Source organism: Sinohyriopsis cumingii, chromosome 16, assembly GCF_028554795.1.
Source record: "Sinohyriopsis cumingii isolate HCF-2022 chromosome 16, ASM2855479v2, whole genome shotgun sequence".
NCBI lineage: Eukaryota > Metazoa > Mollusca > Bivalvia > Unionida > Unionidae > Sinohyriopsis > Sinohyriopsis cumingii.
The window spans coordinates 37694965-37722727 of NC_142976.1; the positions used below are offsets into that span (position 1 = coordinate 37694965).

The 27763-nt window shown below is 35.1% G+C and overlaps 1 protein-coding gene across 4 annotated transcripts in view; it reads left to right on the forward strand.

The window, feature by feature from the left end:
* LOC149780229 (uncharacterized) overlaps positions 1-25784 on the forward strand; it is a 33198-nt gene extending 7414 nt beyond the window's left edge. For all 4 annotated transcript variants that reach the window (XM_089937006.1, XM_089937002.1, XM_089937003.1 and 1 more), the window contains exons 2-7: positions 729-804; positions 5150-5559; positions 12261-12419; positions 15869-15955; positions 20247-20296; positions 24984-25784. In XM_089937006.1, the coding sequence (XP_089793132.1) occupies positions 741-804; positions 5150-5559; positions 12261-12419; positions 15869-15955; positions 20247-20296; positions 24984-25107 (894 nt within the window). In that variant the 5' untranslated portion in view covers positions 729-740 and the 3' untranslated portion in view covers positions 25108-25784. The remainder of the gene's footprint in view (positions 1-728; positions 805-5149; positions 5560-12260; positions 12420-15868; positions 15956-20246; positions 20297-24983) is intronic.
* The last annotated feature ends 1979 nt before the right edge of the window (positions 25785-27763 follow it).

Below are 27763 nucleotides of genomic sequence, written 5' to 3' on the forward strand. Positions count from 1 at the left end.
ATATGCAGATGCCTATTGTGAGACTGAACTTGAGCTTTGAAAGTATAATTTGTAAATCTGTTCAAGGTTGCAACTGAATACATGTCAGTTCTGCAGCAAGATAAAAAAAACCAGCCTCTATTTTGCCACTGTACCACATTGCCAGCTCAATCAAAGAGTTGTCGTGTGGGTAAACATGGAATTCAGGTCAATTGTTTACTGGAAGAGGCAAACCTTTTTGCTTGGCATTGTAAAAGCACATGTATTTGCAGATGAGTCCAAAGGATTGTCAACATGAAAACAAAATCAATTCTGCCTTTACAAGCACCAGCAGAAAACTTGTATATGGTAAATGGGTACCCTATGGCTCATGTTATTACCTGGGTTATTATCAGCATGTTGGTACCCAAGTACCCTAATACCCATTGGCATCTTTATTACCATGAGAGCTATCAAAACAAACCACTTTTAGACCTCTGTGTGAGTGGGTCATTCTAGTCATTCCAGCATTGACCAAGACAAGTACAGATTACTGAGTTTGGAACAACTCCCTTGTATTTCAGCTACCAGGTCAAATAACGATACAGTCCAGATCGATCAGAGCTAATTATCCCGAATTTGAAAGAAACCTGCTTGCTGTTTCTTCATTTGTGTGATTCTTTAAACACTAGTATTTTGTATTTGCGAAAAATATAAGAAGTGAATATACAAAGTCAAAAGTCAAGTTTTGAATGATATTTTTATTTCAGAAAGATCATACCATGAATAAGACAAACAAGAAGTCCTCACTGCAGTCTGCAGTTTTGAAAAAACTTGAGGAATATGGTAATAACTATTTGTTTTGTCACATACCATTCTGGTTCATTAGAATATTATCATAAATAACAATCAGCCATGTCCCTGAATAACAGATGAATAGAATCTTGTACATGTACTCATATTCACACAGTTTTCGTATCTGGTGAATAGGATCTTATACATGTACATGTACCTATTCACATAGTCTTTATGTCAGATGAATAGAATCTTATACATGTACATGTACCTATTCATAAAGTCTTTATGTTAGGTAAATAGAATCTTATACATGTACACATGTTCACACAGTTTTCATATCTGGTGAATAGAATCTTATACATGTACATGTACCTATTCACATAGTCTTTATGTCAGATGAATAGAATCTTATACATGTACATGTACCTATTCATAAAGTCTTTATGTTAGGTAAATAGAATCTTATACATGTACTCATATTCACACAGTTTTCGTATCTGGTGAATAGGATCTTATACATGTACATGTACCTATTCACATAGTCTTTATGTCAGATGAATAGAATCTTATACATGTACATGTACCTATCCATATAGTCTTTATGTCAGATGAATAGAATCTTATACATGTACATGTACCTATTCGCATAGTCTTTATGTCAGATGAATAGAATCTTATACGTGTACTCATGCTCATATTTAAAGAAGCAGCTAATATTATATAGTCTAATTATTATTCAACAACTTTCATAGATTACAAATGTAGTGAATAGTCATGAAGAAAAAAATTCTTCAAATTTTAAAAGCTTTTAGAAAGGACAAGTCTGTTTATAGCATGGTCCTTTTTGTATTATTCAGGGGTCACACTACCAGGTGAAGTGGATAACTAAGTTGCCTAAAAAAATGTAAACTTTTGCCTTCTGTTAGGAAAGTGAAAACGACTTTGCCTGTGATTTTGAAGAGAAATGTTGAATGACTGAGATGCTCTATCACCTTGGCCAGGTTAATTTCAGTGTTATGCTCAAATTTAAATGTAGACTTCAAGCCATTAAATAGTTGGTGTTGATATCAATTGTACCAACAAACAAACTCTTGCACATTCACAGGCATGTGTTTTGATAGCTAATTGACCATTAACCCTTTCCTAAGTAAGATAGCAACTATTACTGCCCGATTTCTGCAATTATCCTTTGATGATAAATATTAAAAAGCTTGTTTCGAAACTTAAACTTACATAAATAGCAATTTATGCTTTAAGAATAGAATCGGTAACATGAGTATTTTAGCTGCCATGTGTAATTAAAATTAAAAATCAGTTTGGAAACGTAAGTGAACCTGTCATGGAGAATTAATTGCAGACAACGCTGGGACTTGGAAGTACTGCTTTAATAGATTGTCTCTTTTCACAAACCGTTGGGCAAATATATCAGGAAAATACCCAATTTAATGAAACGATATTCTGAATATTATATTACTGAAGATTTAGCTTTAAAGCTTTTGTGTAGGCCAGAAACATACGGGACAATACTATGTTGTGGAATTTGAGAGATGTCAAGGTTGTATTCTGAGTTAACTGATTTTTTACAAAAAATATGTAGGAAAAAAACAATGGCTAAGTAAATACTATTTAACCAATGCCTGATGTTAAATCAAGTATGTAGACAAATAATAAAAACTTTATGTTTGCAATCATATCAATGGACTATTGTATTAAAGCTATAAAGTGAGTGGTTACATTAAGAAAAACCCTCTTTCTAAAAAACAGATGCACTTGCATGTTGGCTGTGTTAATTCGGTTGAAGAAAGGTTTTAGTTCATTCATATAATGACTTTAATTCTTTATTGTGTTGTCTATGAACAGTTAGGGTAAAGTTTTATCGGCAATAAAGAAATTAGGGTAAACAGTGTGCATTTGCTCTCATGTACGTAGTACAGGGGTTATTTCATACAAGTTTAGAAATGTTTTCAACTGCCATTTCATAGTGAACTTTTAAGAAATAAAAAGAAAAAATTATTGATTAAGGGTAGTTGATTAAGCATTTGTGCTGACTTGCAATTACAATACTGTAACCTAGTTACTCAGTTAAAATTCATTACAATGTATAGCTTTTGTTGTTCTATTTTCGTCATAATGGCAAAATACACAGAACATGAATATGATAGTTTTTAAACATAGAAAATGTTTGTAATAGAGATAGAACTAAGAAAATTTTCTTCTTGAAAATAAATTATTGCTTAAAACCAGTGTTACATGCAAATACAAATAATGGGAAATAGAAGGCATAATTTAGTTAAGACAATGAAAACAGTACACACGCATGCATATATATATATATATATATATATATATATATATATATATATATATATCATGCTTTGCTCCCACTTATTCTTGTTCAGTTTTCACTTCTCCCAGTTCTGTCCAAAAAGAGAAGTCATTTCTCCCTAGAATTAAAGTCTAGCTTGAACCTGAATTATCTGTCACTTCCATTTGTTATTTACAGCTTCTTCTTAAAAATTGCTTGACCAATTTTGCATCATTTTACAAGGAGCTTTCCTGCATCAAGGGCTGTCACTTTGTTTGAGTTGGTGCTAATCCTTCATCCATTCTACCCATAATTTAGAAAAATAGAAAAAAATCAGGGTTCCCACACTACTGGGAAATCAGAAAAAAGTCGGAAGAAATGATAAAAAAAATTCCCGACCATTAAAAGTCTTTGAATTTCACAAGTATTGATGACACTTGGGAAAAAACCAGTAATTTTCAACCACCACTTGATGCCCGAAACAGTCATGTAATTGAGTCTTAACTAAACTGATCTTGAGTTAAATTTATCGAGTTCTAACCAGAATATTCGGAGGGTGCAATATGGATCATTTGGTTGCTTGCAATAAACATATATGCTGAGTCAATCCAAATGCTCAGTGGATAAGATTCGAATAGTAGACTTTTATGTTCAAAGTCAGCTCGATATCCGTATCTTTCCTTACATGGAAAGAATGCAAACCAGTCTAGCATCACAAGAGGTCAACATGGTGGTGGCAAAGCGTAGCCTAGCAGACTTTAAACGTTGTTTGATTGAGTGATGCATGCATGAAGTTGATATGAAAATTACTTATTTTCTCAGAAATTGTGACTATTAAAATCTTTATGTCTTTAATATGCTGAAAGACAAGATAAAACTACTTTGTTGGTGAAATGTGACCTGGTACTCGCAATTTGCATTGCTAGACACATGAGTACACAAATCTAACAACCCACATTTAAAAATGTTTTAGAGAAAAAAAATTAAATGAAAGCCATATACTGGTTGTAATAAAAATACAAAAATGAAGGAAAACAAAATTCTCCATATTTATATATTCCATGAACAACCACCTCTAGTGTTTTGTTGTATCACGTGACTACCACATTGACACGTGCTCTCTGCTTGACCAATCAAACTGGCCAGGTTGCTGGTTTTTACAAAAAGTATCTGACTTTCATTTAATATAATTGAATTTCTGTACAACAACATTATAAAGCAGTTTGTTGTTGATATCACATGACTATTGGACTTCCGATGTCGTCATTTGTGAGTTGTGAAGTCATGTGACTATTAATGCAAATGGCGAGTACTGGGTCAGGTTTCCTCTAAGCCATAGTTTCATCTTGTCTGTCAGCATATTAATGACATAACAATTATAATATCCCCGGCTGAGTCATACTAAAGACTTACAAAAATGTTACTAACAGCTGCAATGCTTGGCACTCAGCATTAAGAAGTTAGCATTAGGACTGGTTGGCCTGGTGTCAGGATAATGTGACTGGGTGGGACATAAAGCTACATGTCTGTGGCATGATGCCCCAGTGCTATACATCACTATAAACTGCCACACTGCAGACATCATAGCGTTATGACTGAAAAATTGTTAAAGCTACGTTAAAAGTCCAAATCACACACACACATGCAATTTTAATACTTGCCATTTCTGAGAAAATAAATCATTTTCTTTTTGATTTCATGCAGGTATGAGTCGATACAACATAAGTTTAAATTTTCTAGGCCCGCTGGTAAGCGACTACCATATGTTGCTACCGCACAGTAGCAGCGAATTCCAAATTTTCAATATGCAGTTGCAATGACCCCACACCCCAACCTAAAAGTACAAATATGAAAAATGGGGTGGGAATATTTGGAAGAAACTTGGATTAGAAAATGGAATGCTATACAGGAACAAAATACTGTAATATCACAAAAGTCAGTGTCACCTAGAGTTTGTGCCATATGCATTTGTGCATGCATGTGTGTGTGTTTTAATGCTTTTAATAGCAGTTACCAAATGTAGAGAAAATGTCATCATGCCTTTCTTGCTATGACTTCATTACTTCCTCATGAAATTTTAATTTTCAGGTGACAGTTTACTTGAATCTGAAGACTATGAGAAAAAGAAAAGAAAGAAATTGAAGGCAAACAAAATTGAGACTGGGGGTGAAAATGACTTGCATAGTAGTAAACTGTTTCCTCAAGCTCAGTCAAATACAGAAAAAGCAGCAAATGAAAGGAAAAAGAAACGGAAGAAAAAAAACAAGAATGAGGTGACAAAGGACAGTATAGAATTCAGCCAAGGTATCAGTCCTTTATCTGGTGTGCAGAAACATTTGAGTGCTTTAAGTGTGGACCTTGGATTAGATGAATTTAAAAGACAGTGCATTGAGAAACGTGAGAATCAGAAGTCTTCTGGAGAGGACAAATGTGACACTGGTCCAGAGATCATTGTATTTAGTAATCCAAGAAAGAAAAAGAAGCCAAATGCAAAAGAGGTATTGTGAAAACCCTGTGTATAATGTGTGTAGATCCACATCAGTATTGCATAACTGACTGTCAGATCAGGGTATATACAGTTTATTTTACTCATAATGCTTGTGAATAAACCCTGATCTGCCAGTACATTATGTAACACTCTACTTACCAATGCTGGGGTTAGTTTCCTTCATGTCATGTCTGGAACCATTTATGAACTACTTTAAATATAAAATCAGAGCGCTGAAGAATGGACAGTTTTCTCTCCGATATTGTGAATGTGTCAGAAGTCTATTGTAGAGATCCACATTCTCATTTAGCAAGTTTATAAAGCATTTACTTTCATGACTGTGAAAGTGCTTCTGGTGATGATGAGTAAGTCATTGAGTTTGGTACAAAATGTGCCCAAACCGTAACTGGTGGTTGATACGAATGAGGAAAATTTCAGCCTATAGTTCTTTGCTATGATAGATCTTCTTCTATGCTGGCTACAGTCGTCTGCTATGCAGACCTTGTTCTATGCTGTTTACAGAGAGTGCATGAACAAACAGGTAAAGAACAGACATTCTGTATTATACTTTCTTTTCCATACAAGACTTACATTTCTCATCAGAAAACTTACGTAAACATTCATTTGGAACTGTATTTGATTTTCATGGAAAATATTTGTCCAGTTTAGAACCTTGTAAAATATGACTATATATGCAGGAATAGTGCAGGGCAGTGTGTTATCAATTCTGGTACCCGTGTAAAAAATGGATGCAATGTTACTTATGTAGTTTTAAAAGCTCATATTGCAACTTTACATTAAGCGTATGACATCCCTACTTCAAGAAGCAGGTGTTATATTCGATTCATCCACTTTATAGATATGTCCATGTATCCATCAGGTATTCTATTTGATTCATCCACTTTATCTGTCCATTTATCCAGCATGTGTCATATTCGATTCTTTCACTTAATTGATCAGTTCATTTATCCATCAGGTATTATATTCAGTTCATCCACTTTATCAATCTGTCCATTTATCCATCAGGTGTTATACTTGATTCATTCACTTTATCGATCTTTCTGTTTATTCATCAGGTTTATATTTGATTCATCCACTGTATTGATCTGTCCATTGTATTGATCTGTCCATTCATCCATCTGGCATTATATATGATTCATCCACTTTATCGATCTGTCCATTTATCCATCAGGTATTATATTTAATCATCCACTTTATCTATCTATTCATTTATCCATCAGGTATTATATTGATTAAATTTATTCATCTGTTCATCCACTACTTTTGTTATAACTTTTCAGTCCTGTTTGGACAAGCTTGCAGTGTGGGTGCATCTTCTGATTGTGTGTTGCACACATACACTTACTTAATCTGACCAATCGGTAATGTCATTGGTTTGTTAAACAATGTTTAAAAGTCATGTCAGAAAATAATTTCTTATATTGTTGCACCTGTTGGCAAAAAAATTGCAATATGGGTGCATTTTAACATGAATGTGTTTAGCAGAAGAATGGGGTTAATCTTCTTTTCAGATTTTGTTTCTTTAAATTTCTTAATATTAGTGATTCATGCAACAAAAGTGGGCATATCTTGTAAGCAACTGCTCACTAAAAATGCCCTTGCCTATGAGGAATTTTACAGAAGGTGGGATATATAGAATACATAATGGCTTGTCAGTCCACTGTTGTGGCCAACATAACAAATTATGGTCCTATATTTGTTGAACATTATCCATTTGTCATCTGTCTTGTTTTCATTTACTATTTTCAACTTCCTCTCAGAAACTGCGGCATCCGATTCAACCAAATTCAGCAGGAAGCGTCCTGGCACCAAATTTATACAAACGGTTTCAATCTTCCATCAAATATAACCACCATTATTAAAAATAAAAATTCCTGTGACTGACTTGTCATAAAGTCTTTGAAGTGAATTTGACCACATTTGAAACAATGCATCCTGACATGAGTGTCTTTCATTTGTCATCCCCTGGTGGTTTTGTCATGTCTGGCATCCCATCTGTCAGTTCTCATGCCACATTGTCTTGAGTGGTAGCACCTTGGTTTGGTTATGTCTGGCTACCCATCTGTCAGTTCTCATGCCCCAGTGTCTGGAGTGGGGGCACCTTGGTTTGGTCATGTCTAGCTACCCATCTGTCAGTTCTCATGCCCCAGTGTCTGGAGTGAGGGCACCTTGGTTTGGTCATGTCTAGCTACCCATCTGTCAGTTCTCATGCCCCAGTGTCTGGAGTGAGGGCACCTTGGTTTGGTCATGTCTGGCTACCCATCTGTCAGTTCTCATGCCCCAGTGTCTGGAGTGGGGGCACCTTGGTTTGGTCATGTCTAGCTACCCATAGTCAGTTCTCATGTCCCAGTGTCTGGAGTGGGGGTACCTTGGTTTGGTCATGTCTGGCTACCCATCTGTCAGTTCTCATGCCCCAGTGTCTGGAGTGGGGGCAGCTTGGTTTGGTCATGTCTGTATGCCCATCCTGACTCTGCACAACTCAGTTTAAACAAATGACTACTTTATTTATATCCACATGTACATGACATGATTTGATTTTCTGGCCATTGTAACAATTGTTCCATTTTCTATACGTTTTTGGACTTATAACTAAAACTCTTCCAATAAAACCCTTATTATCACAACTGAGTAAAAACCAATTGAAGCCGATTGATAACATTTAATAGGCTTATTAGTATGTAGATAACTTGATTAGGTTTGCTTCAGTTTTGATTCTTTTGCTATTTTGTGATCTTATTTTGGACACAAACATTTTTATCACATTTTTGTAAATATTCCTCTAGATAGATGAATGATTTTATATGTAGATGACCTGGATAGAGTTTTAGATTATTGCATTAATGTGCAAGGTTTTGTGCATTTTTAACTTCTTGACATTTTATTGATAAAAACACTAAGCACTAAAAATGTTGAAACCACTTGAGGTAGATAGATCAAATTTAGCATGCATATTCATATTCAGGTTTTCATATGTAGATGGCTTACAAAGATCCAATACGAAAACTAGACACATCATGCAGAAAGCCCCCCCTCCCATCTTCCCTCATTTCTTACTGAGATATTTGGTGTGGTCAGAAATCATTGCTATTTGTTAATTCAACTTTGCTACTATAAAATAATATTATCTCTTGCTTGTATTTAGTTTATTTTAGCCCAGTTTCAAATTATGTTGTTTCCATGCATATACATTTATACAGTGTTCAATAGCTGTTTTATTCCATGCCTTAAATTGAGCATGTACACTTCTAATTACAGGTAGAAACTGTTCCTATTTAAATTTAAATTCATCTGAAAGCACATCTCATTTGATCCGCACATCTTAAACCAAGTGAATAACAATACTGTTAAATACTATCAATTACTTGAAGCACAAGCATTAATCACACACACACACACACACACACACACACACACTGACACACACACACATTTATTAAAGAACAGTGATAAAGTTCAGACTTCCCTAATTTTCAGACAAAACTACTGAGTAGTTAAGTTTTTTACTTTACACCAACATTTGTGACATAAATAATCCAGAAATTGCAGAATAACACCTCAAAGCCATGGATAATTAGGACTGATTTCTCGCACATTTTATCTTGAGCCACTTTACTCCCCTTCACATTAAATGTTACTGCAGCATGCTGATTGCAGTGAGCAAGGGGCCGTTGGTCATGTGTTTGGATAACATATGCAATGATGACATTGTCCAGATAATGTGATCATCAGAACATACTGTTGTTGAAACATTATGGATTTAAGTTAAAGATGATGTAGATTTGTTCCAAGTACCACATGGCTGTATTGGCTGCATTTGGGATTGAACTCTTGGATGGAAGAATGATATGAGAAACTAATCTTGATGTGTATTGGATTTGTGCTCATATTGGCATTAGTATTGTTTTAACCATAGTAGCTGCTGCTGTTTTTTGTCAGTATAGTTTTGTTGATTTGTATTCTTTATTTTAGTTAATTGTAATGGTTAGTCCATAAAATAAAATATCTTTAAAAATGAAAATTTTGAGGCAGATCTACAGATTTAAGTACCCATACAAATATCCTTTTTTTTTCAAACCGAGAAACTTTATAAAAATAAATGAGGTCACAGTAATTAGATTTGATTGCAGTTATTATGGCTCTCATTATTGAATGCAGTTATCATGACTCATTACTGAATGCAGTTATTATGGCTCTCATTATTAAATGCAGTTATTATGGCTTTCATTATTTTAAAAAACAACCTTTAAATAACTTCTCAAAAACTGCTGAACAGAATTTAAGCAAATTTGATGAAAGCATCCACGCTTGAATGACTTTCAACTTTATCCAAATGATGCTGATCTGTCATGAAGTATGGCCAACATTACCAAAAACATAACCGTGAATTTCCTTTGACTCTAGTATCCAGGTCCCTGATTCAGCTATCAGATGCCCAGATACATGTGTTCTGAGCCTTCAGATCCCAGGAACTTTGCATTTTTCCCTGTGCTTGTTTTGAGCATTCAATACAAATTATAGCACATAAAAGACTTTGTCCACACACTGACACCTTTTCAAGCTATGAAAACAAGATATTTAGCAATTGAACATTGAGGGGCTTGTACTGTTGTCTGCAGATGTTTTCTCTGAGTCCCTAAGATGTATGTCTGCTAGTGTAACATATTTTTTGAAGTTACAAGCATACAGACATTCATAATGTAGCAATCAATGAGACTTTGATTGGTTTGATAAAGAATGAAAACAGTAGTCAATAACAGGTCAAAATTAGATGAATATTTGAAAATTCTAGTACTAGGTTTGGAATCCTGTCATGATTGACATTCACTTTTGTATAAATGAAGATAACCTGTCATCAGATGATAGATATTACTCATTAAATCCCAAATAATCCTAGAATTTCTAACTCATGTCCTAAGGAATAAAGTTTTGAATAAATTATAGTGGTATTCCAAAATAAACCCAATGCTGAAAGTGTTGATGTGCCTCTGATAGCATGTAAAGTGGTGTGCCAAGAGTCCTTTGTTGAATCACTATAATATAATCCAAGAACATTATTTTAGAGCACTTTGCATTTCCAGAGAAGAATATTTTGAATTGAATAATTTCAGTCAAATCCAAATACAACAGCAGTACAACCTGATTCTGCTCAGATGCTAATGCATGAATAAGTAATTTCTAGATAAAAAAGGATCTTGTACAAAAATAATACTCCAAGACACAAAAGAAGAGTCATGATGTAGGACAAAAGTTCATTTCCAGAACAATCCAAGCTCTAATTAGACAAGGTCTGTTACTAAAATTATAATATAGAATGTCGTAAACATCAGGTAGACCTAGCATTTCATGGGGAATTTTCAATGTTCTGGAATCTGATTGAAATAAACATGTTGAATACAAAACCAAATTGAAAGATTCTGGTCAGGTAGAAAATGAACTTGGTTTTGGACAAGGTCAGCTATAAAAATACAAATTTATATAACCCATGGCATATAACAAAATGTTTTTTATATACAAACAATGCAAATTAAATATACATAACATACTAGCAGTGGCCAGTTGCTAAAGGTGATTAAAATTGTAAGACGGCAATTTCTGTCCATTTTAAAACAATATGTTTGGTAATTAAACCATTAACGTTATCTTGCAGTCTGCCAAGTTGCAATTTAGTCTTTATTGACTGTTAGAGTAATGTATTTGTGAGATTGAAGACACATCTACAGCATTGACAATTTATTTTGAGGGTGAATAAATGACATGGGGCTGAAATTATGCAGATAAACAATGTGTCATTTAAACAATGTTAATAATTTTTGACAAGATAAATAGTTCAGAAAAATGTGAATTATTATAATAAATGATTCTAGATAATGAGTGAACACTATAATTAAATGAGACCAACATCCATAATGAAAATATCATACTCCAGCACATTTTAAGTGGACCAGTTACTCCAACATTTGAATATTTCAAGAGTACTTGAGCACCTGCTAAAACATTTTTAGTATAGTAATGTAACTCTCCATGGAAAAAATGATACAACAATGCACATGAGAAAATTACCTTGGTAAATTTGTCAAAGTAAATAAGAATATCATAGTTTTGTAGTGTTACTAGTGCATTAAGTACTATCTACTATTATGGGATGTATCTAGATATTTATGAGACCCTGTCTGGGTTGCATTGTCAGTATTTAACATCATTTTTCAGAATTATAACCCCTGATAACTGATTTTTCAAGTGTCGTTTCCACATGACAGTTCCCTAATTATTATTGGATTTCAACCAGATTTGCCACACAGCTTGTGTTGATTAGACCTTGGCGGAGTTCCATTGCCAGCATTCTGTATGAATATTTAGCAGAGTTGTAGACCCTGATTGTCTGTCTGTTCATTGTTGTTTTTGCGCAGGAAACCAAATTTGGTATGAATTTTAATTTTCATGAGACCATGGCTTAGTTTGATTGTCAGTGTTCTAGGTTTAGTGGAGTTATAGCCCTTGATTATCACATGCACATCATTTTATTTACAAATAAGAACATCCTTAATTATTATTACAATCTAATCCATAGGAATCTCGATATTGATGAAGATAAGGAAAAGGGGTGGGGGACATTAATTTCTGGAATTTGCATATTTGTTGTCATGCAAGCTTGCCTCCTAAACCCCCAACTCATTTCATTTTTATATAAAGCAAGAAGAATCCCTACCTTCTAAGAATGAGGCAGATGATAATCCCGACTTTGACATGCTGCAGGCAAGATATGAGGTGCGAAAGTTTGGAATAAAAGGTTTCCAAGGCAACCAAAAGGATGAGGCCATGACTTTCCTGTTGATAAGTCTTGGAGCCAAGGTAACTGCACAAAGGTGGATTTTATTGTATGGTATACACACATATTATTTAAATTTTATGACATTGTTAATATTTTGTTGTCTCACTTGCAATAGAATGGTGAGACTAATTTAAATCCATATGTGTTGGTGTGGGATAGAAAAATCTCACCTGATGATCAGAATTTTTGTGTGGAATGAGGCTTTGCTGGTAGAGTGTGTCAATTTCCACCCTGTTAGGCAGAAGTATTTTTAACATGTGCTGCTTAAAGAAACTATGAGGATCTACCCACCCTATCAATCTTGGAAGGTCAAAGATTGATTGGGTGGTAGATCCTCATATAGTTTATGCAATGGATTTTTAGAATCTTTTTAAGGATTTTATGTCTTACCTTTTTCTGATATTTTCTTTATGTTTTACCGAATTTTTACATTTGTTTATTTTATTTTTTATCTTGTACATAATGTTGTCTAATGTTGTAAAGCGCATAGAGCTTCTAAAGATTAGGTGCTATACAAAGTCCTCATTATTGTTATTATACATTTATTTAGAAGGTTTCCACTTCCTAAATTTTTGCAATTCTATTTTACGTTATTCAGACTTAACAGCATTGCCACTTTTGTGCCGAGGTACCATAAAACACTGCTACATACATATGTATTTGTTTTTGACTCTTCTAGTCAGAAATCAGAAGAGCTTATGGGATGTCAGGTTGTTCATTATCCACTGTCAATCCTTCAGCACTAGTTCAGTATCACTACCTCTGCTAAACTACATGAATGATTGCTGAGAAACTTTACACAGTCATCACACGATCAAGTTGGTCTTCAATGAAAATGATGTTGCCAAGACATCCAATATGGCTGCCATGGTGTCCATCTTGAAAATCTTGTTATTGCCACTCTTACGGAATTGTTGGTTGTATTGCCATGTTTTTTTGCTGCAAAAGTTCTAAATAAATATTGTGCCGATCCAACATCCAGTATGGCCACCATGGTAGCCATCTTGAAAATCCTTTTTTTTTTTTGATACTCCTCCTGAAATGGGCAATTTTGAGACAGACAATTAAGAGTTGACAGTTTGGAAAAGGGAAAATTCAGAGACCGACAATTCAGAGATGGACATTTAGGAGAATGGACAATTCATTGAGGGGACATTTCAAAGATGGATGATAAACAGATCATGAGCAATGAATTCAGAGATGGAAAAGTTTAAAAATTGCAAAGTGAATTAACAAGACATGCTTATGAAAACACTTTAATGAATTGACTTTTTAGAAACATATTTGGGTAAAGCATATGAAATAAGAATCTTGTATGAAGCTGCAAATTTTTAGAAAAGTTACGTGACAACACATGACTGAATGCATATAATGTTAAAAGAATCAAATGAAATGTAATAATTTTAAGTTAACAGAACCTTATGTTTTGTGAACAAAGTGCTTTAAAAAAATTGCAAACAAGCTCAGTCATTACCAGGGCCTTCCATGGAAACATTTTTCTTTGCACCATGAAATTTATAAATTTGGAGCCACTTTTCAATCATAGGAGTCATTTTATGTCATGATGCAGCAACTTAAATATATGCGTATTATTATATTGGCCCTATTTTTAATCCGTATAAACATGACAATAGAACAGTTCCTACATGTTTTAGAACAGTTCTTACATGTTTTTATTACATTTCAAAGCACAAGAGTAATTATTAATAAATATAACAATACCATTATATACAGGTGAAGTTTAGTGTATAGCATATGAAAAGCAAGAATGAATAGAAATGTTTCTTTATAACTTATAATACTGCTTAATCTTCATGAACAATGTCACTGATACTTTATCAATGTCGGCCTCATTTTTTTCCTAGACCATTTTTTAAATGTGATCCTGTAATCAAATTCTCAACACTGCGTCCATCAATATAAGTTCTGATTAAATTTTTCAGAGTAGATATACCCATACAATTTCGTAAATTTTTTAAAATTAGATTCTGGTGACTGACCCCCCCTCACAGTCTGCAGTAGAAATAGCGGCAATCAGTTCATTTAGTCATATTTGTATTTTCCAAATGTTCTCAGAATTGTCTGTCTCCAAATTGTCCATTCCAGTTCCTTCTAGAGATTTATATATTTATAACCCAAGTTATATTGTCAGGCCAATAAAGTAATAGTTCCATACTTTACACATTATTGAATACTTTGTAATTGTAATTTTTTCTAACATAAGAATGCTGTGGCAGTGTGGGATTAGCCACTTAAGGTTTGATGCATGTTTGAACACTAATGTATAGGACTCCTTTTTATTTAATGCCATAATTACAGTTTTCCCAATTTTTCAACACTTTTTTAATATTTTAGACTTTTTTTACTTTGGCAGCATGTACGTTTTGCCAACACAAGTTTGTTTTTGATTCAAGATTCTGTATGCATTGTGTTGGGTAGGCAGGTGTGATAATGTGTAAGCAAGATATAGAGAGGATATTTGCTTTAAATGAGTGAATGATGTTTATATCGAGTGGGTGAAAAATTCAGTATATTAAGCTTTTCACCCATGAAATATGTTATTTACTTATATCAAGCAAATTTTCTTTTTATTTTGTGTTGAAACATCTTGGCTAGCATGGTTTACTGTATAACAGATTAAAGAAGTAGATTTCTTACTGGATTCCTCATGATGTCAGGTTTTACCATTTTTATTCTGCTGTGTTTTGTGATTATTCACAGAAAATTTAAACAGCAACAGAATTCTCCTTCCAAATTCAAACTAAAATAGTAAATTATGAGGAAAACAATTAACATCCTGTTGGGATTTAAACTCTAGTTTCTTTATTGGGAGGTGGCCATATTACCCTCTCAACTTTGTAAGCATCTAACAATAACTAAAGAGTTCTTGATTATAATGTTACCCGTGTCTACTGATTGCCTGTAAAAAAATATGAGATTTTTTTCACTCCAGTGAAATATTGAGATTACTTATCCAAAAGTCCAGTAATCAACCACCTGGTGTAAAATAAATCTCTATTTTTCCACCCAATAAACTGAACTTTCCTAAACAGACACTCATTTCTGGATCCCTTGTGTTGTATGCATATTTTTAAACCTCTGTATAGGCTAAACTGTTTATGTAAGACCAGGTGAATTGATCCCTTGTGTTGTATGCATCTTTTTAAACCTCTGTATAGGCTAAACTGTTCATGTAAGACCAAGTGAATTGATCCCATGTGTGCTATTTTAAGACTGGTTTCATTGTATTGCTTGGACTGCTTCCATTTACACTGTTGTCAACATAAATAAATTACATATTTTTTTATCGTCCACCTTGCTATTCTATTTTCTTTCTTTCTGTCTAGTACCAATGTCACAGAATAACATTCATTGTCAGGGTGGGAAGGGGATCTGGAGACATTTAGGCTGACTTTGGGTATATAAGTTGGTTTATATCAATAAGTTCAATTCTACCTTTGTTTTCCAGCCACCAAAGAACACCTACTATAACTATAAAGAGTTCCAACAAATGAGGAAAAAGAACATTCAGGAGGAGAGAGAGAAGAGAGACCTGGTAATTTATTTTTATATTTTTAAGTAATAACCCTTTCTTGGGGACTACAATTCATTTTAGTTGTCCTTAGCTCATTAGAACCTACCAAAGTCTTACTTCAAGGCTTTGAGAGGGAGGGAAAATTGGGGGATTCGGATCATTCCCAGCTGTGTCGATATGGATTACTGTTTATTTTTATTTTTATTTTTTTAATTTTTAACTTATGTACTGCTAAGGAAGGGAGTTTTCTTTATATCAGAGGAGGTACTATGTGTATGCACTCTGCATTTCAGAATTTTTCTTCATTCATTTTGTGCAGAGCAAAGCATTTTGGGTTGATTGGTTAGGAGGAAATTCAGAATGGCTGACTGGTGACTGTTTTGTATCTCTGCTGGTGGTATTCTTTCTCTCTATGCTCCAGCATAATTTATTCCTGATTTTCTCGTATGATTCAAAGCAGTACATTACCAAATTTTTTAACGGCCACCGAACCAAACTGTCATCAAGGCTTAACCATCATGTTCAGTTGGCATACAGCGATTGATTTGGAGCTTAATATCACAGGATCAGAATCACGGTCAAATGCCTCTCAGGCAAAAAAGATAAACGGTACTTTGAAAATCTGAGTATATCAGATTAGATTTGGATTACAAAATATCTATTATTATCTGAAACTAGTTTTTCTACAGTGTTTATACTTTCAAAATTTGGAAAAGATGTGGCTTTATCATGGCTTTTTTGTCTTAATGGTATTAAAAATATATTCGTTGAGAGAGCTGGCACTAACTCCTTGACTGCTTTATTGAGATATGTCAAATGAATCCTACTATGCCTGTCTTGAAGTTCTGGTAGACCCAGGTCAGTTAACATTTTGATGATGCATCCTGCTTCTCTGGTTTTGTAGTCACTGGTTATAAAACTTGCTGTCTAGTGTAGAACCTTCTTGATTCTATCAACATCCTTAATGTAGTACTGAGACAACGCAACCATATTCTAACATGGATAGGCAGTTTGTCTACATGTCTGTGAACAGTGTCTGAGGCTTCTTGATATAAATGCTAGTGTAGTGTTTGCTTTCTTGGTAGATTTGATAACATGCGATTCCCACTTAAGTCCTCAGACAGTGTTACTCCAAGAGGGGGTTTTCACTGCCATGTTGTTGCATTTGATTTTTTAAGGTGTAGAAATAAGATGATTTTGTTGTTTTACTGGTCATACTCATGAGGTAACATTTAGTGGCATTGAAAGTCATACCCCAATCTGTCTCCCATTTTTCAAGGACTGTCAGATCACTCTGGAGGGTATGATGGTCACTCTGGTTTCATATTGTTCTGTAAAGGAGATGGTCATCTGCAGACAGCCTGACCTGAGATTTCACACAGTCTGGAAGATCATTAATATGGCATAGGAAAATGAGTGGTTCCAGCACCATTCTCTGAAGGACACCAGAGTCAGCAGTGATTGCTTCAGATGATTCTCCATCCACCATCACTTGCATGTCTTGCTTTGTCAAGAACATCTCGAGCCAACAGTGTAGTGGCCCAGTGATTCTATAGTTTTCAAACTTAAAACATTAATTTATGATGTGGCACAGTATCAAATGCTTTTGAAAAGTCTAGTATCACCAAATTGGTTTGTATTCTTTGTCATTGTTTGAAGTAGGTCATGCATTGTTGTGAGGAGTTGAGTTTCACAGAGTATCCCAATCTGAAGCTCACTTTAGTTAGACTATTATTTTTTTCCAAGTGATTAAGAAGATGCTTACAAATTATGTTTGAGAAGTTTACATGCGACTGATGTAATGGAAACTGGTCATTAATTTTCTGCAAGGTGTATGTCTCCTTTTTTGAACATGGGGGCTACATTTACGTTTAGCTGGTCATTTGGTAAACTTTCAGAGTCTACTAACAGTTGGTAAATAGCTTGCATTCCGGGGGCTAGTATGTGGGTGCAGTTGTTTAGGATTAAGTTGGCAATGTTGTCTGGTCCACTTGCTTTGGAGGTATTTATATTTTACAAAACTTTTTCAATGCCTTCTGTTCAAGATTTTTTCATTTTTGGCATTGTTGGAAATGTCTTTGGTAAAAACTGATTTAAACTGGTAAGCAAGTGTTTGAGCTTTTCCTTTGCTGTCATTTACTAAGAAACATTTTATGTGATGAACTGAATGCCTCTGCACACAAATAAGCAATATGATGAACTGATTGCCTGTGCACTCTAACAAGCAATATGATGAACTGATTGCCTTTGCACACAAATAAGCAATATGATGAATTGAGTGCCTCGGCACACAAATACGCAATATGATGAACTGAATGCCTTTGCACACAAATAAGCAATATGATGAACTGTTTGCCTCTGTACTCTAACAAGCAGAATGATGAACTGAATGCCTTTGCACACAAATAAGCAATATGATGAACTGAATGCCTCGGCACACAAATATGCAATATGATGAACAGATTGCCACTGCACACTAACAAGCAGTATGATGGAACTGATTGCCTCTGCTCACAAATAAGCAATATGATGAGAACTGATTGCCTTTGCACTCTAACAAGCAATATGATGAACTGAATGCCACTGCACACAAGTAAGCAGCATGATGAACTGAATGCCTCTGCACACAAATAACCAATATGATGAACAGATTGCCACTGCACACTAACAAGCAATATGATGCACTGAATGCCTCTGCACTCTAACAGGCAATATGAACTGAATGCCTTTGCACACAAATAAGCAAAATGATGAACTGATTGCCTTTGCACTCTAACACATTGTATGATGAACTGAATGCCTTTGCACACAAATAAGCAATATGATGAACTGATTGCCTCTGCACACTAACAAGCAATATGATGAACTGATTGCCACTGCATACAAACAAGCAGCATGATGAACTGAATGCCTCTGCACACTTACATGTAATATGATGAACTTAATGCCACTGCACACTAATAAGCAACATGATGAACTGAATGCCTCTGCACACAAATAAGCAATATGAGGAACTGAATGCCACTACACACTAACAAGCAATATGATAAACTGAATGCCTCTGCACACTAACAAGCAATATGATAAACTGAATGCCTTTGCACATTATTATGTAATACAATGAACTGAATGCCTCTGCACACAAATAAGCAATAAGATGGACTGAATGCCTCTGCACACAAATAACCAATATGATGAACAGATTGCCACTACACACTAATAAGCAACATCATAAACTGAATGCCTCTGCATTCAAACAAGCAGTATGATGAACTGAATGCCTCTGCACACTAACAAGCAGTATGATAAACTGAATGCCTCTGCACACAAATAAGCAATAAGATGGACTGAATGCCTCTGCACCAGTTCTGAACCATTGAATAGCTGCGCTAACACGAAATGCCATGCAAATCCTACATGCGGTAACTATTGTCTATGTAATATAGTTAAGCATACGTCGTTATGGGCTTTGGCTAATTGTATCTACTTAAATCTGGATACATGTTTTAGTTTTCTGCTGTTTTAAATGATACATTTTTCTTGTTATTTTGATTCATCCCGGTGGTAACTGGAGTGCCTTTATCCATGGAGCTGAAAATTTGTGGCTTTCCTCTCTTATGTTTCTGGATATCTCTTCAAATTTAAATGTTCCTTTTGAGTTATCTCTACACAAAGTTTCTTTAATCATCCTGTTATTTGTCATCATTTTTAAAAATAAAATCTAGTGGGTTACTAGATACAAGGTCAGCTTCACCAACACTTTCTTACTTAAAGTAGGCAGTGTTACCAGGATACAACATACACAAGTCGGCCTATGTTTTGTCACAAAATAGTTTCCTGTAAATGATTTTGACTGCAGTTTTTAGCACCAGTGACCTTTCTAGTCATCCTATTTAGAAGCCAAGAAGCCGAATTATTATTTTCTGTTGAAGCTTTAATGCTGCCTTCTACTTAATCCAAGTTATATTCTTCACTGCTTAGCACTCTTCAACAAAAATCTGCAAAAAATGTTAATTGTCTTGAGGACTACAATAGAATGCAAAATCAGACTGGCCATGTAGTGATACTCTTTAAAGACTCTCCATGAAATATTAGGTGCAGACTTGTATATTTAATAAGACTGCTGCAGTAGGACTGTCAGAGCATATCTGAAATATAACTCTAAACAGCATTCATGATGAAAAAGCATTTCTTTAAAACTTGCATCTTACAAAATAACCTCCACTGCATCTAGGATTTAGCATATTTTATGCTTTTGTTCCCTTTAATACAAAAAGGATGCATGTAATAACTGTCTTTTATCTCTGTTCAGGAAAGGAGACTTGGTTACAGAGTTGTAAACCCAAATAAAGGCAAAAAGAGGTAAGTGAAATTCAGTGCCACATCACCTTAAGTTTCTCAAGTCATTTCAGAAAACATTCTTCATGCAGCTTAATGCTGTCATTCACACAGAAAGTAATGAATTACCATCTAGATTTTTTTTAAAGGTAGAAGTATGCTTATAAATTGATTGCTTTATCGCAAGTATTACAAGATGAATCAATTGATCACTTTATTGCAGGCATTACAAGATGAATCAGTTGATCACTTTATGGCAGGCATTACAAGATGAATCAATTGATGATCACTTTATGGCAGGCATTACAAAATGAATCCTTTGATCACTTTATGGCAGGCATTACAAGATGAATCAATTGATGATCAGATTCACTCTATGGCAGGCATTACAAGATGAATCAATTGGACAATGCTTTAAACAAATTTGTTTACTGAAAACAATTACTTTCAAAAACATGTATATCCTTTCAGTTTTAATTAGTTGTCAGCAATGCTTTCTTACCCACATCACTTTGATGCAATAGATCTGTCACAAGATTGAGGTATTTTGTAAATTTGTTTATGTAACTCATTTTGAGAATAAAACCAACTCTGTATACCCCTTTACCTCATAGAGCATAGTGACAAAGTGCAACGCACTATAAATAGAACACCTGTTACCTAGTCGACAGCATACGCATAGGTCTGACTGTGAACTGTTAAGCAATGTAGTGTATGTTACGTTTAACAGCAGTTTTAACCATTTTACATTTTTGGTACACATCTATTATATGTGGAAAAATTTAAGAGTCAAGTCCGATTGTTATAGCCGTGTAATTATTTTTCACGGAAGAATTTTTTATGTGCTTTAAAATCGAGAGAGAACTCGTTCACCGTCATGTCAGTGAGGCCGCATGACCAACCGTAGCTGCCATTTCCCATACTCGAAATTTACACGTTTTTCGTCTGCGTCTACATCACTAAGTCATCTGAATTTGATAATCAATAAAAACTAATTGCTGCCTACATAAATATCAGAGCCTTTACCCAAGTTATTTAATCTTTCATAGTAGTGATTCTAATCGTGGAAACTTCCTAAGTACTGAATGAAATCCTGCCTGTGAACTGTTAAGCAATGTAGTGTATGTTACGTTTAACAGCAATTTTAGCCATTTTACATTTTTGGTACACATTATATGTGGAAAAATTTAAGAGTAAAATCCGATTATTATAGCTGTGTAATTATTTTTCACAGAAGAATTTTTTATGTGCTTCAAAATTGAGAGAGAACTCGTTCACCGTCATGTCAGTGAAGCCGCGTGACCAACCGTAGCTGCCATTTCCGATACTCGAAATTTACAAGGTTTTCGTCTGCGTCTACATCACTAAGTCATCTGAATTTGATAATTTATAAAAACTAATTGTTGCCTACATCAATATCAGAGCCTTTACCCAAGTTATTGAATCTTTCATAGTTGTTATTCTAATCTTGAAAACTATGTACGTACTGAATGAAATCCGTGACCGCCATTTTGGAGAGTGGAGATTACGACCCAGTTACTTTAAATAGCATATATCAGCCAGTGCATACATAGCGACCACGTGATCTGACGTAATTGTCATTCACAGAAATAAATGTAGTATCTAATGGGGGGGTTTCCCCGAAGGTGGCGCTACGAAAACCAGCAAAAAATGGCTGATGTTTACAGCAGGCGTCAAAAGGCGCTTCCATGCGAATGGAGTAAAGGCGTCCAAAGACACTTGCATGAGGTAAAGGGATACTTTATACATATTGTGCCAAAATACAAAGTTAATGATGAGCTCTGTTTTAAGCATTTTGACCAGTCGGTGAATTTTCAAATTTTTTAAAGTTGTTCATTTAGAATATTTTGGCAAAGTATTTTTAACAAATATCAGGATATAAGAAAGACACGATAGTGCAAACATCTTGTTCAAGGAAAAACTCAATGTTAAGATCATATTTTTAAAATGGCATGTTAAAATTGTGTCAATAGTGACATATAGTTTGGCAGTAACCTTTTTGCCCCGTTAACCCTTTACTGCTCATCTATTTGGAGACTGAACTGCTCAATTTACACAGAATTTATCCATCAAGTCAATAAATTGGCACCCTGTTTGAACTTTTGTTTTGTGCAGTAATATTTTCTTTTTAGTGCAAATACTTTTGTTGACACTGGATGGGTATTGTGTATATTTTATATCTGCTTGCAGTGGATGAAATGGTTCATTATCATGGCAACCAAATCCTGCCTAGAAAATGTAAAAATCAGGACAAAATTAATTTTTCAGTCTTCGTATATATACTGAGTTTTCTGCATGCCATATCAGTCATGCTTAGAATATTTTCAATTTACGATCAGCGAAGGTTTTGTAATCATTTGGCTTAGATTGTAAAATTTCCACATAATATAGGCATAACGGGTGATGTTTTCAGTGACAAGTCAAGATGTCATGGAAGTTTGGGCTGTATATTCTGTTTATCTTGATTATACTCAAATGCCCTTAAATATTCAAAATATTACAAAGAATTGTAGTCCAACATTAAATTTATTGCAATTTATACCAAATAACTTGGTTACCATGGCAACAGTTAAAAATGCAGCCAATAATATTACAGTATGGAAGCTGACTTTACATCATTGCCTATGTTCCAAGTTCACAAGTAGTTGAAAGAAAGCCGACAATTAATAATTTGTAAAAATCAGAGAACAAAAAGTGTGTAATCAGTCTTGTGCATATTTATTGACATGTATATACAAGTATCTACTTGAGTACTGCATTATTTTGATCCAGACAAGTGGAATATACAAGGACGACGACTGATGAGAAACCATTCTCTTAATAATCAACATTTTTGTACACCCACTGCAAAGTGGAAAGTATTATGTTATGATGTTCATCTGTTAACAATTTGGTTTCCAGTACCTCTAGTGCCTATGATCTGTAGTTACTAGACTTGTGTGTATGCTTGCATTCAGAGTAAGAAAAAACTCGATCCATTTCTGGCACAGAGGCTGAAATGTCAGTGTCACCAAGCAAAAGAAGAAAGGTTTTTGTACATTAATTTGAGTTCTCCACCATCTACAGTTACCAAACTTTGCAGATAGTTGGTACGTGGGTAAAATGATTTATACACAGAAACTCAACATTTGCCGTTACCGAACTTTATGGACATTATGCACTTGGGTTCAGGAAAAACTTGTAAATTTGGGGGCCAATAGTCATAGAAAGAAGAAAAATAGTTTCTGCACAATAACTTGAGTTCTACATGACATCAACGGTTACCAAACTTTGTGAAAAGCTTGCATGTGGAGTAAGGATAAACTTGTTTGGTTTTGTGGTCAAAGGTCAAAGTCACAGACTAAAAGAAAAATGTAGTCTGAACAATAACTTTAGTTCTCCATCATCTCTCGGCCAAACTTTATGGGTTTTGCACGAGGAGTGGGGAAGAACCCAATTAATCTTGGAGTCAATGCCACAGTGGCTGAAAGAATAAAAATGGTTTTGCACAACAATACCATCTCTACATCACATCCTTCAAACGTGTGGCATTTGGGTTAAGGAAGAAGCCCATTTCAATACATGGCAGACTAAGAAACAAGAGGGGCACATTATGTTTATGAGACTCTTGTCATGTAATTAAAAAAAAAAAAAACTTGTGGGTAGCAGAAGTTCTCTGGGTCCATGGGTGGCTGAGTGGTCCTAGACACTTGCCTAACATATTGCTAGCACATTTCACTTCTGTCCATGCAAATGAGTCTTAGCTCAACCAACATGGATATGCAAGAAAACTTGCCAGTAGTTTCCTGTGGGTTGTTAGTGCTGCCAAGTTTTACCAGCATATTATGCTGAAAAATGTCCTTAAACCATGCAACAATAAATATTCCACTATATATGGGGAAAACTGAACTTTTAGATTTGTGGACTACTGCTTTTTCTGGATACATTTGCAAATGATTTTACTCTGGAAATGGTGCACAATTTCAAAATTTAATTTCCTGTCAGTTACAAAGAATTTTAAAACTAATGAAAGAAAATTACCCTTCATTTCTGAAGTCAATAGAATTTTAGTAAGAACTTTAGGGCCATGTAACAGTTGTATCAAAAGTATGTCAACTTAGGCTTTGGCCTCCATTCCAAATAATTGCAAACATGTTTAAAACACTAGAATGCATACCGCTTTTGCATCTTTCCAAAGCCTCATTTCTTGTTATACTGTACCTACTCCAGTTGTCTTGGAAACAAACTTTAGTAAAATAAGCTTCACCTAAAAAAATCCAATATTGAAAATCCAATTTTATATGCCGCCATGAGCACTAAAATCACAAAAATTAGACATTTAATGTATTTGTTCACTACTGGCAGAAGCCATGGTGGCTCAGTTGTTACAGGTGTTGGACTTTGTAATCCAAGGGTCCGATTTTATACCAGCCAACTCAGATTGGTCATATCATTTTGTCCTTTAAATTGTATAACCAACCAACATCACTATGGTCAGACATCCTTTACACTGATGTTTTGTACACGTTCTTTTATTTTTATTTTTTAAATTTGGTAGTGTTTTAAATATTTACTCTTCTTTCCAGGTTTTTTTTGGGTCAATGTTTCTTTCATTTCTGATTTTTGAAGTTGGCACAATAGAAAATTTCAGATGCATCCTAAACCCCCTCGTGTATACTTGTCTTATTCACAATATGCATTATTATTTCAGACCAAAAGCATCAGATGATATTGGAATAGTTGATGGCCAAGTCGGAAGATACAAAAATGGCATTCAGTATGTGAGAAAAGAAGACCTAACAGGAATCAAGAAACTGAAACAGAAACAGAAATAAATATCAATTATTTTGTTGGGTTTTCTCGTTCCTCTTGTATGAACACATTTAGATTCTCATAAAATTGCAATCCAGATTCAGTCGACATACAACAACAGTTCTTTGTATATGTGCTGTTGAAACCAAAGTTGAGGAGAAGAACAGTCAGCGACTACAACTCCTCTGAATGATGCTATGGAATGCTGGAAATGTTTAAAGTTTTCATCAATATAAGGAGTGCATGCCAGCGTGATTAAAAACAAAAAAAGTCCCCCATAAGGTTGTGCTACCAAAACTAAAGTTCGGAGAATAGGCATTGAAGAGCGATAAATCCTGAAAATGATGATGTATCAGGTTCTTGTTACAACTCTATGGTCTTGAACTAAGTAACAGAAAGAAGCAAAACCAACAAGTTATTAATAAATAATTTATTTCTCAAAGTTACAAAGTGAAAATTTAAGTGAACTTGCAGTACTGTATCGACTGCATATCTTGGGACATGATAAATTAAACATTTTCCTGTCCCAGAACTTACAGGGAAAGTTTCATCACTTAGGTCACATGTACCAAGACTTGAGAAACAAAACAAATCTGTGTTGAATTTGTGCACCTCTTCCCCCTCTGCATGTATTAACGAAATAAAATGACTCGAGAAACAAAACAAATTGATATTTTGGTAATAAATTGAAAGAAACTAACTTTGTATTAATATTTATTCCATTTTTTATGGACATTTATTAAAGACAAAAATATATCCACAAATTTCATATATGTAACGTATGCATCCATACTGTAAAATGTATTGCTTGTCAGATAACACGTGAAACATTGTTCATTCACGTAAATATGTACCAGACAGTGCTGGATCCAACAAAATCACAAATGAGAGAGAAATATCAACCAATTACATTAAGGACATGGTGCTAAACAGTCCTGCTTTTATTATATCCAGTTAGCTATACGACAGCTCGCAAATAAAAAATTATTGCCTTATATACTCGCTTATAAGCCGAACAATTTAGGAAAAAATAAAGGTCTGGAAGAAGTGGGGTCGGTTTATTTGTGGATCAACAATAATTTTGTCCCCCGTGACCTAAGACGTATTTGCATGTGAAAAATAATTCTCAATGTCCCAACACTTACTCAACTGTATTTTGCATGTGCATATTTTCTGATTTCTCCATTACGAAATCAAATATAGGTTAAAAAAGACTTGATAATTCACAGTCCAGTTCAAGTTTACCCTGGAGACCAGTCTGTACTATAATGTGTGGTACTTGTACAGTGCAAATCGTACCTAAAGTCACTTTAATCTGGTGTGCATCTTATGATGTTGTCTCAGACTTTGGGTCAGCTTATATGTGTATCATGCACTTTTTAGTGTTTATACCTGTTCAGTTGGGTGGGGTCAGGTGGCGGGATGGCTTATTATGGGTTTATATGCGAGTAAATACAGTATTTGAATATATATTCGCTGTGAGTGCAAATGACAGTTTTTATGGTAGCATGGGTTACAGAAAGTATTACTAAAGCAAGTTAATGTTGAATATACTATTCACCCTGCAGACATCAATGCCAGTTTGTATTAATTATGATTACAGATGGCAAACAACTTTTATAGTCCACCAAGTTTCCCCACCCTCCCACAAGTCAATGGATTGATGCATTGTCCACTCCAAAACCACTATCCTGCCCTTCCTTGGACTTTTCATGACAATATTCTTGCTGGAATGTGACCAGCATGGATTATAAATCCATTTAAGGTTGCTTGGTGAAGGAGGTTCCAAAACCTCTCCAGAGACAAATCACCCAGGAACTTCATGCACCCCTGTAGGACTGGGAATACTATCCCCATTTCAAGACTGTCCACATGGAGGAAGGATTATTGTTGGGTACCCTGAAGAACTTTCCTACAGGTTCTTTGCCCTGCCCTGAGATGGGGTTCAGGTGTGTGCATGGGATTCCATTTTAGATTTCCCCCCATCAACCCAAGTTAATGGTGCAAGTCTGGTCCATGAGACATCTCACCTGCTAGGGGGTCCCTACATGGTTTCCAGTTCACTAAAGAAACTGGAGATGGCACAAATAAAGTCTTGTTTGGGGAATCAGGTCCCTCACAGGTTCAAAGTCCCTAGAAGAGATTTCATGGCAAGCCGTTTCCAGACTTTTGAAAAGAGACCTCGCTGGGACTGATGGAGGAGTATCTACTGCACAAGAACCCCCCCTTAGGGAAGGACCCACAAAGATTTCTTCAGCTACCCCATTGGGCAACTGATGGGCAGGAGAGGTTTAAAATAGGATTGCTGCTTGTACTGGGACCGCACGAGTTTGAAGAATTTGACCGAGGGCACCTGGGGTGGTCAGGCTGACCCTGCTTTCTGGCCAGTTTCAGATGAAAGGACCTATGTTGTTGATCCTAGAGTCCATATACGGTACAACACCTCCAAAATGGGACTAAATGCGTAGCAAGGTTTCAATTGTGTTTGTGCAAGACCTTGCAAGTATTCAGGGCTGAATTCTTGAGAAGGTGGAACAACCCTTCTGACAAGTGCTTTCAGCGTGTTGAAGCCCAGTATGAGAAGCTATGGTAACCACCGACCTAGCCTTGGCTAGCCTCATTTTTACTGGAGGGGTGACTGCCGCTATGTTGCCTAGCCTACTCTTGACCAAAGTTTTA